Here is a 10,237-nt window from a genome sequence, read left to right as displayed (position 1 = left end):
TTTGAGCTTTTCCAGTGAAATTTTACATAACAACTCCTTGTGGCCTAAGTAAGACCCCTATCGATTTTGAGGTCAAAAGGTCAAAGTTCAAGGTCGTAAATTTATACATTCCGTCTGTGTGTAACACTTTCGTTTCCGGGCGATATCTCAAGAAGCTTTTGAGCTTTTGGAATGAAATTTTATACCACAACTCCCTAGGGCCTCTCTCACCCCTCTCAAAGTGTTCCGCCTCGTTTTTTTTATTATTATTTATTGTATTATTAGTCGCTTGGCACTGTTTTTAGCACAGGGGCATCTGGAGAGTTATAACGTATAATACAGGTTGTCGGCGGACTTTTTATTCTTATTACATCTATTAGAACCGTTTAGTAAAGGCTAAATTAGACACCATGTATTGTGTAAAATTTTGAAAATTTCGAACGTGAATATAAACGTAATATGTGACCTAATGTTTGCATTTAATTTGCTATACAATCAAGTGCCTTCGTGGTCTGGGGATATAACTCTCGCCTTAACAAGTGAGAGGTCCCGGGTTCAAATCCCACACGATCCCTTTTTTTGATTTACTAAATGAAAGTATTCAGCATTTGAAATAAAAAGATTATGACGTCTGGCTTGTACAAACTCATAAAATCATACTTTCAGTGTGATAAATGTATTCTATATAAAAAGAATCTTCTATACAAATATTAAAGAATAAGCAATCAAATCTTTATATCCATATTGGCATTTTTTTTTTTTGCTTCAATATACATGTATACATTTAATAATTCTACAAATCCATGGGGGGAGGGGAGTCCGACCCCCCCCCCCGAACTGCGCATGCTCTTCTTTTTTCCCTAAGCGGAGGGGGCAAAAATTCTCTGAATTAGCTTTTTTGTTTTGTGTTTGTGTTTGCTTTTGTTTTTTTTTTTTTTTTTTTTTTTTTTTTGTTTTTCTTTTGTTTTTTTTTTTGTTTGTTTGTTTGTTTGTTTTTTTTTTTTTTTTGGGGGGGGGGGTTGCTTTATAAATCTTATAATCAATCTAAAGAAATAAATGTTAAAATTTCTTAAAGAAATTTATAAATCCCGGTAAGGGGGGGCTTAACCTTTTGCAACCCCCCTCCTCGATAGATCTACTGATTTCATGGTTAATTGATAATAGAACTTCTTCAAATACTTATACATGTAAGTTGTTATAGCCTGTTTGATTCTGGTATTTATGTACCCCAAACGAACCTAACCCATAGTGATTCTGTCTTTTAAATTTTTTTTTTAATTAGGTCACCTTAGTTTTCGCTATCTATTTTCTGCTGTCGTGCGACGTTCTTTAACATTTAAATTTAGATATTTCACCTTCTTCTCTGGAACCACTGTAGGAATTGTAGCATAGATCATCTATGTGTGAAGGTGAAGAAAAATTGCGAAATTCATGGCCCCCTGCACCCCTGTGTCTTGGGGAGGGTGCTAAAATCATCAAAGTTAATGCAAACTTTAATTTTTTTTTTTTTTTTACACATGGACATCAAGCAGTCAAACTATTGACATGATTGTTAAAAGCATTGAGCTCTACCAAAATAACACGACACTCACAACCCCATCGTCAGCGGTTCTGGTGGTAGACGGGGCTCTGTTGAATATATAATCAAAATACATTATTCACAAAAAAATACATTCTCCTCTGCTCCTGGATATTAAGCAACCAATGCATAAGGTGCTTCTTCCAAAATTGTGAATTTCATGGCCCCTGGGTCGGAGGCTCTGTTGTTAGGGTGGGTCAGTTAGATTACATGTATATAGTAAAAAATGAATTAATAATTTTAAAATCTTCTTCTCTGCTTCTGGATAATTATTCGATGAACTAAGTCCATGGTTTTGATGTACAAGGGTGCCTCTTCCAAAATTGTGAATTTCATGTGCAATGGGTCAGGGATTGTTAGGACCCTTTTGATTGTAAAGGAAAATGCATTTCTTCTTTGAAATTCCTCATCTAAGTGAAACAAATGGAGACAACAAACAGCACCCGATCTCAAAAGTCCATCAAACAACACAAAACAGGAGCAGAGCAAACACTGACTCCCAAAACACCAGAGGTGGGACTAGGCGCCATGGAGGAGTGAGCATCCCCTGCCGACCGGTCACACCCGCCGTGTGCTCCTTGTCATGATCGGGAAATAACGTAAAAAATCCGTCAACAATTCAGTGTGTAAATAATGGCCTAACAATTAGTATTTAAAACATCTGTTTGACTCCATGATAGATTGTATTTGCTGACAAGGTCATTGATCGACCATAGAACTTACGAAATGATGACTTTAAATGAGACTGCTGATCTAAGTGATCTTAGTGCAAAGTCATGATAAGCAAGTGTGTCTCTTCCAAAACTATGTATTTCATGGCCCCTGGGTCAGAGGCTTTGATGTACGGGAGGGGGTGTGTTGAATCTATAGTGAAAATGCATTATTTCTTTTGAAAATATTCTATGCTCCTGGGCATCTAGGAGGAAAACAGAGTACGAAGATGTAATAAGCAAGGACATTTTAACCAGATTTTTGAAGCTCAAAACTATTTGGCCAAGTGCTCTGGAGCTGGAGAGGGCACTATTTTCTTTTTAAATTCTACTGAAAGAATTTGTTTCCAATGCTATTAACCTATGAAAATTAATCACTTTAATAATGTAAATGAAAGGTCACATGAGAAGGAGAATGATACAAGTCAGAATTTTATAATATATAACACGAAAAAGTATTTTCATAGTTCTTAATGGTCAGGTGGACTTAGCTTGTAAATAATAATAAATAAAAGTGAAACAAATGAGACTTGCTAATTAGTACTCAAGCACTATTGTTTTCTTTAGATTTATATTGTGATAGTGAAAAATGGGGTCAAGTACAGGCTAGTGTATAGATATACTTAAAGATTTGTTAGTGAGTTCATGTACTAGACTAATTATTTTGCTGATCCCTGATAATCCTATTTCTCTTACTTTTTGGCAACATGGCTTAATCTATTATTCAATATTGTTTAATACTTTTATGGACCCTGTACAGTGATATATTGTACTCCGGTGACCCTCAATGTACTTTAGCCTTTTGTTATCATTAGGTCTTCAGTCACAGTGGAAGACCTATAATGAATGCATTATTTCTTTTTATTACCGTTATTCCTTCAACATTTTGTGAGCGCGATGAGATATTTGGATAGATTTTCACAATTTTTGACTGGAATATAGGTAAATATGTGAAGCTCATATAAAATTCAAAAATACTAGATCATGTTATTTGTCAATGAACAACATATGTTTAGTTTGTGTTCAGTACACCTCCTGTCCGAACCGGACTAGTAAACTTTCGGACTAATGAACCTTCAGACCAGTGTACCTTCGGAATAATGAACCTTCTGACTACTGGGTAAACCCCCTTTGTTCTTCATTAATATATGAAATAGCTCAGACAAATGATTAAGGAACATTTTCATGTTTCATACATAAAATGATGTAAATGTCGTGCAATATATAGATGTGTCGGACACTCACGTTCGAATAATCATTATTGTTTATTCATCAAAACAATTTCCTTGCTTATGTTTTTTTTTTTTTTTTTTTTTTCATAATCACTTGATTCCCGATCAATAGTGTAGAGCTGGTTACATTTCACTGAAATTAAATCCATTATGGAATCTAATCGCATGGCCTAATAATATAGTTTCATTATCAATGGAAAATTTCAAATGAGTAAACGACAAAAGCATAAGCACATATGTCATTATAGTTAAGTAGGGGCTTTTGACGGTACATGTCGTACTGTACATACTGGTACAACATATACCTACCATCACTGCATATATTGTCGTCCACTGGTACATATTGGTACCCGCGACAATATCAACCAAGACCAACCTGTATTGACCACAAAATGTGCAGTCACAAATTGGCACATATTGTCGTCGTCGATAACACGTACACTGAACTTCTGCATATTTTGTCGTCAAAATGTTGCTTTTCAAAATATTCCCTGGGATCTTGAAGAGAACGACACACAAGCAGAGAGAGAGAGAGAGAGAGAGAGAGAGAGAGCATATTGTATATAGATAATTAAACAAAATACAGTTAAAGATAAAACTTTTTGGTCAGAAAATTGTGTCCATTGGATACACCATGCCAGTATGATATGCCAAGATACAAGACTTATGGATCGATATGATAAAACAGCAAATTCTTTATTTTCTTGTTATCAATAATTAGAGAATGAGTGTAAATCTTTCTGTTCAGCGGCAATAATTTTCAGGATTACATTTGTCTGTTATTCTTATACATACTATTAAAGTTGGGGTTGCCAAGTTTTCAAAGTCTTCTCAATAAATCAGCTTCTATAGAATTTTTTTTTTCTTCATTGCTTCTTCCGTCACATTGCAGAATTGGTTAAAATTTTTAGAGATTAGAGAGCAAAAGTGATGGAAGTTCTCTTTTTTTAAAACATAAAGCGGGTGTTTGATTGAAGTTTCAGAGAGAGAGAGATTCATATTGATTATTTTATTTTCACTATTCTCCTCTTCAGCGTATTACTTGTACTCATGTATAATAAATACAGCAGTCATTGCATCTACTTTAATTGGATTAAAGAAAGAAAAATACATCTTATGAAAACGAAAAGTATAATCTCGATATCATCATCATTATTATTGTCATCATTGTCACGACAGCCGTCGTGTTCTGTTCAGTCAGACACAACAAGATTTTTTTTTTTTTTTCTATTTGCATTTTTTTATATATAAATAAAATCAGTATTAACAATATTTACACAATATTTATATAGTTATAATTTACAATATGTATATCTTAAAAGTCTCTTTCAATCCACGTCATCCTGGTGTTCGCTCACAACCACGTCCAGACACGCCCCGTTTCACGACGGACTCCCGCCAACTGGCTCCCAGTGGGTCTCCGGTCTGTTGAACGTCATTGCCAACACACACATGACTAGATTTTATCAGGATTATATCAGGAACCTTTAAATTAAATAACATTTTTAAGTCACACGTTACGTATACCTAAAAAAAAACTAGTCACCATTGACTATCATTGCACAAATGGCACACCGTACAAACAGTAAATCTATCCAAACACTGTTATATATGTAGACAGCGTTAAGAATACACAATTTCTTAACATAAGTGGTTTTAACAACTAAACCCACGACACCGACTGTATAAGCGGCAAAACAAAATACATTGCGTGCGTACATAACTTAGTACCTGCACAAAACCAGAACATTACACGCATGAGTAACTCTACTCAGCAAAACTTGTATACGTAAACAGTAACAAAAACATTACTTAACCCATTTTCTTACAAAGTTAACAAATCTTAATGCAATATCAAAACACTAAATAATAAGAAAATTTAACTTACCCCTCATGGAGAAATGGTTACCGTTGTAAAAACTACCTATCTACACATCTTGGATTGTACGTCAAGCATGTAAAAAGTATGAAAACGTGGACCCCGGCTACCTGGTCAGCAATGCAGCGATTTAAATACTCCAAATACAATAGGCTGTAACTGACCAATGCCTGCAATTTCTAAATTTGAGGTTCATTACAGGTAACAGAATAAAGAGGTCCCGTAGAGGAAAAATAAGTAAAAATCATAAACATAAATAAAACAATAATCGGGATTAAATTTTGATTGTGACATATCTCCCAAACAAAAGAAAGTTCAATGAACTTTTGAAAAAAAAAAACACAATCAATATGGCATAAAATCATCTATACATTATATACAACATAACTACATTCTGCTAAGACAATCAGCTCCTACGTTTTCTGATCCCTTGATAGAAATAATGCGAAACCTGTATGGTTGCAGTAATAATGCCCATCGCATTAGTCGTGCATTTGCTACTTTGGCTTTAGTAAGATAAACCAGTGGTTGATGGTCTGTTTCTAGTAGAAATTCCTTTCCATACAAATATCTACGAAATTTTTGAACTGCCCAGATTATTGCATAGCATTCCTTTTCAATTGTTGAGTAATTTACCTGACATTTGGACAGTTTCTTGCTAGCGTATGCGACAGGTTTTTTTCATACCATTCTCGTACTGGATCAAAACTGCCCCAACACCTCGATCTGACGCATCTGTCTGTAAAACAAAAGTTTCATTCAAATCAGGTAATTTAAGTACAGGTGTTACCGTTAAAGCAGTCTTGAGAGTGATGAACGCATTCTCTTGGGGTGGTCCCCATGTCACTTTGTTTGGCTGACCTTTTTTGGTAAGATCTGTCAAAGGTGAAGCAACAGCTGAAAAATTCGGAATGAATTTGCGATAGAATCCTACCAGACCTAAAAATGAGCGTACTTGCTTTTTTGTTGAAGGCTGGGAAAAGTTGTGAATAGCGGAAACTTTGTCGGGAAGAGGTCTAAGTTCTTCGTTGCCCGCAATATGTCCAAGGCACTCAAGGCTTCGGTAACCAATGAAACACTTGCTTGGTTTTACAGTCAAATGCGCTGCACGAAGTCTTTGTAGAAGATTCTGAATCACATTGATGTGTTCCTGGAAAGTACGAGTATATACAATCACATCATCAATAAAGTTATCCACACACTGCATTCCATCTAAGAGTCTTCGCATCAGCCGACTGAAACTTGCGGAAGCGTTTATCAAGCCAAAGGGCATCACCCTGAACTGAAACAAACCAAGTGGAGTTTGGAAAGCGGTGATCTCCTTCGCTGCCTCATCCAATGGTAGCTGCCAGTATCCTTTAGATAAATCAAATTTGGACACATATTTACAGCCAGAGAGTTGCACATAGATATCATCAGCATTAGGAATAGTTTCTGCATCGAAAATAGTTACTTTATTAATTGCACGAAAATCGATACAAAACCTGTTCGAACCGTCTTTTATTCTTTACGATGACTATCGGGGAACTGTATGGACTTGTCGATGGCTCGATCACGCCAACTTCCAACATCTTCTTTACCTCGTCACAAACAACGTCTCTTGAAATAAACGGCAGAGGATATGGCTTGGTGCGGATAGGCTGGTCATTAGTCAGCTTGATATGATGAACACCGAGATTCGTCAAACCAGGTACATCTGTTAAAACATCTGAAAAATCGTCTAGTAATGCCTTGATGTCTGCTTTCTCATTTTCAGTTAGTTCATCACTTACTTTCACATCTGTTGGTCCCTCCTTTCTCGTTTCACATGGAGAATCGCACAACATCTCATCATCACTTTCTCCATCATCATCTAGATCAAGAACAGCTGCACCTGCAATACCTAGAACACCTGTTTCGTCATTTTTGTCGCTTTCTCTGTCAATATACAACTTCAACATGTTTGCATGAAATGTTTTAAATTTTCCATTCACGTTTATTCTGTAATCGACTTTTCCTACTTTTTCTATAATTTCATATGGCCCTTTCCATTGCATTTGTAATTTGTTACTGGCAGTTGGCAAAAGAATAAGAACTTTCTCACCTTTTGACATTTGTCTGTTCTTTGCTCCCTTGTTGTAATACTTCCGGTATTTCATTGACGACTTCTGTAGATTCTCTCTCGCAATTCTGCAAGTGTCTTCAACTCGCTCCTTCAAATCTACAACATACTGGTATGTAGTTCTCACTTCTGAATCTGCTACTTCTTTAGTCCACAACTCTCTCAAGATCTTCATAGGTCCTCTAACTTCATGTCCGTAAACCAACTCAAACGGTGAGAATCCTAGACTCTCCTGAGGAGCATCACGGTATGCGAACAACGATGCTGATAGGTACTTATCCCAATCAGTTGGACGTTCCGCACATAACCGTCGTAGTATCTGCTTTAACGTACCATTAAACCGCTCTACTAGTCCATTGCACATGGGGTGATATGGCGTCGTTGTTAACTGTCGTATAGAAAGTAAACGACTGACCTCTGTCATCAGCTCGGATGTAAATTGTGACCCCATATCCGTGAGCATTTCCTTTGGTACCCCAACTCTACAAAATACATCTACCAGAGCCTCAGCGACTCGTTCAGTGTCAATTCCTTTAAGAGCAATTGCCTCCGGGTAACGGGTAGCAAAGTCAACAACAGTCAAAATGTAACGATTACCCTTACTTGTTGCTGGCTGGATAGGTCCTACCAAGTCTACAGCTACACGTCTGAACGGTACTTCAATGATAGGCATATCTCCGAGTGGAACCTTTATAGTCCTGCCTTTCTGAGTGGTTCGTTGACAGATGTCGCATGATCTGCAGAATCGACGTACGTCTGCTTGAACTCCCGGCCAATAAAATTCTGCTAGAACTTTGCTGGCTGTACTAGAAGTACCTAAGTGACCTGTCATAATAGACTCATGAGCGAGAGAAAGAACTTTAGTCCTAAATTTCTTTGGTACAACCAACTGTGTAAATCGTTTACCATTCTGATATTTATCTGACTGGAAAACACGATAAATGATACCTTTTTTACTGATGAAGGTTACCTTGGAGTCGTCGTCTTGGCCCACCAAAGAACGTATCTTGTTTAACGTCTCGTCTTTCTCCTGTGCTGCCTTGATGTCGTCGGGACAGATATCAGCGTCAATTATTTCTGGAACACAAAGAGATTTAGTCCTCTTACCTTCCTTTTGAGCTTGTTGCCTAGTCACAACTGCATGAGCTTGATTAGGTGTCCAGTCTTTATCTGGATCCTTTGGATCTCTTGCGTTCGGGATGTTTCCGATGATCAGGGAATACAATGGATTTTCTAAACACCAAGCGTCTATTTCTCCCACAAAGTATGGAGTGTCTATTTTCACTCGCGCAACAGGTGCTTGAATTCTAGATCCATCCGCCAGAATGCAAATTCGATGATTTCCTGTAAGCTGAACATCATCTATCAAATTCCTGCGAACTACAACGCCGTTACAACCAGTGTCCCTAAGCACTGTCACAAAATGTTCATTTAATTTGCCATTACAGGAAGGCATATCTCCAAGAGATGCACTAACGTTACATGATGAAGTGTTTACAAGGTCCATAGAATTTGATGCCATTGAAAATGTAGATGTGCTTGTAAAGGAAGTAAATGATCCACACTTGCCTTGTAATTCCGAGTTCTTCACCATAGATTCCTCCTCTGTTCGATCAACGACTGCATTCACTGAGTTCCGGTTCTTTTGAGTCCGATGGCACTGAGACGCTATGTGGCCCAGTCTGTCACACTTGAAGCAACGAACATCTTTCTTCATCGGCGTCTTCATAGGTTGAGTCTTCCATCCTTGTTTCTGCTCCCGTTGGTCTTGTTCTCTCGATGCCTGACGTTTTTCTGGGGTATTCTCCTTCTTGCTATAATGAACTAGTGTTTGAATATTTACATGTCTTGCCTCTCTATACTGATCGGCTAAGGCACACATTTCTTTGATGTTTTTCGGTATACGTTCTTTTAAAAATAATGTTAATTCTTTGTTACACATAAACAAAAACTGGTCTCTAAGAAACATATCGTAGAGGCCTTCAAAAGTCTTGTCTACTCGACCAAGCTCAATCCACCTATCGAGATAACTACCGAGACGAACAACAAACTGTGAGAAAGTTTCCCCTACCTCAGGTCTACTCTTACGGAACTTTTGACGAAACCCATCCTCCGTCTTTTCAAACCTCTTTAATAACGCCGTCTTCAAAGCATCATAGTCCAAAGCTTTCTCCTGTGGCAGCAGTGCATACACATCCAGTGCACGACCTCCGAGTAGTGCGCTTAAGTTAACAGCCCAACTGTCTAACTTCCATTTCTGTGCTGCAGCATACCTTTCAAAACGTCTCAAATAAGAATCAATATCATCCTTAACTTCATCGAAGACAGGCATTTTTGGAAACTTTGCATTGCTAGAGTTTTCTGATTTCATTTCTAACTCTTTTACAGCTAACTTTTGCTCCAATGTTTGAATAGTATGCATGAGTTTACTTTCAATCTCTTCCATACCTTTTTTCTCCTGGAGTTTGAGTTTCTCAATCTCAAGCGCTTCTTTACTTAGAACATACTCTCTATCCTGCTTCTCTTTCTCTCTCTCAGCAGCTCTTAGTTCACGCTGATGTGCCTGTTGTTGCTGTATAAACTGCTGTAGGTCCGCACCAGTCAAGTTAAGGCTTTGACCATATTCTGTTATCTCTCTTAAAGACTCCATCATAATAGTAAATACTAAATGATTAAATATGAAAAATATTGCTTCAACCCAGTAAAACAACATTGATTTCCCAAACAAAATGTCAAAAAACTCTCTCAAAAATGTAT

General features: G+C 37.2%; 1 protein-coding gene across 1 annotated transcript; it reads right to left on the bottom strand.

Annotated features, from left to right (window-relative positions):
- Positions 1–4,838: 4,838 nt before the first annotated feature.
- LOC133177171 (uncharacterized) lies at positions 4,839–10,130 on the bottom strand. The gene is made up of 3 exons (XM_061312263.1): positions 6,864–10,130; positions 6,170–6,724; positions 4,839–4,985 (listed from the first exon to the last, which is right to left on the bottom strand). Exons 1-3 carry the CDS (start codon positions 10,128–10,130, stop codon positions 4,839–4,841), a joined length of 3,969 nt encoding a protein of 1,322 aa, XP_061168247.1.
- Positions 10,131–10,237: the final 107 nt, after the last annotated feature.

Source organism: Saccostrea echinata, unplaced genomic scaffold (assembly GCF_033153115.1).
Source record: "Saccostrea echinata isolate AGI-Se365-2 ecotype Australia unplaced genomic scaffold, CSIRO_AGI_Sech_v1 ptg000088l, whole genome shotgun sequence".
Lineage (NCBI taxonomy): Eukaryota > Metazoa > Mollusca > Bivalvia > Ostreida > Ostreidae > Saccostrea > Saccostrea echinata.
Note: the sequence above shows the minus strand (reverse complement) of the source record. Positions and strands in the feature narration are given on the sequence as shown.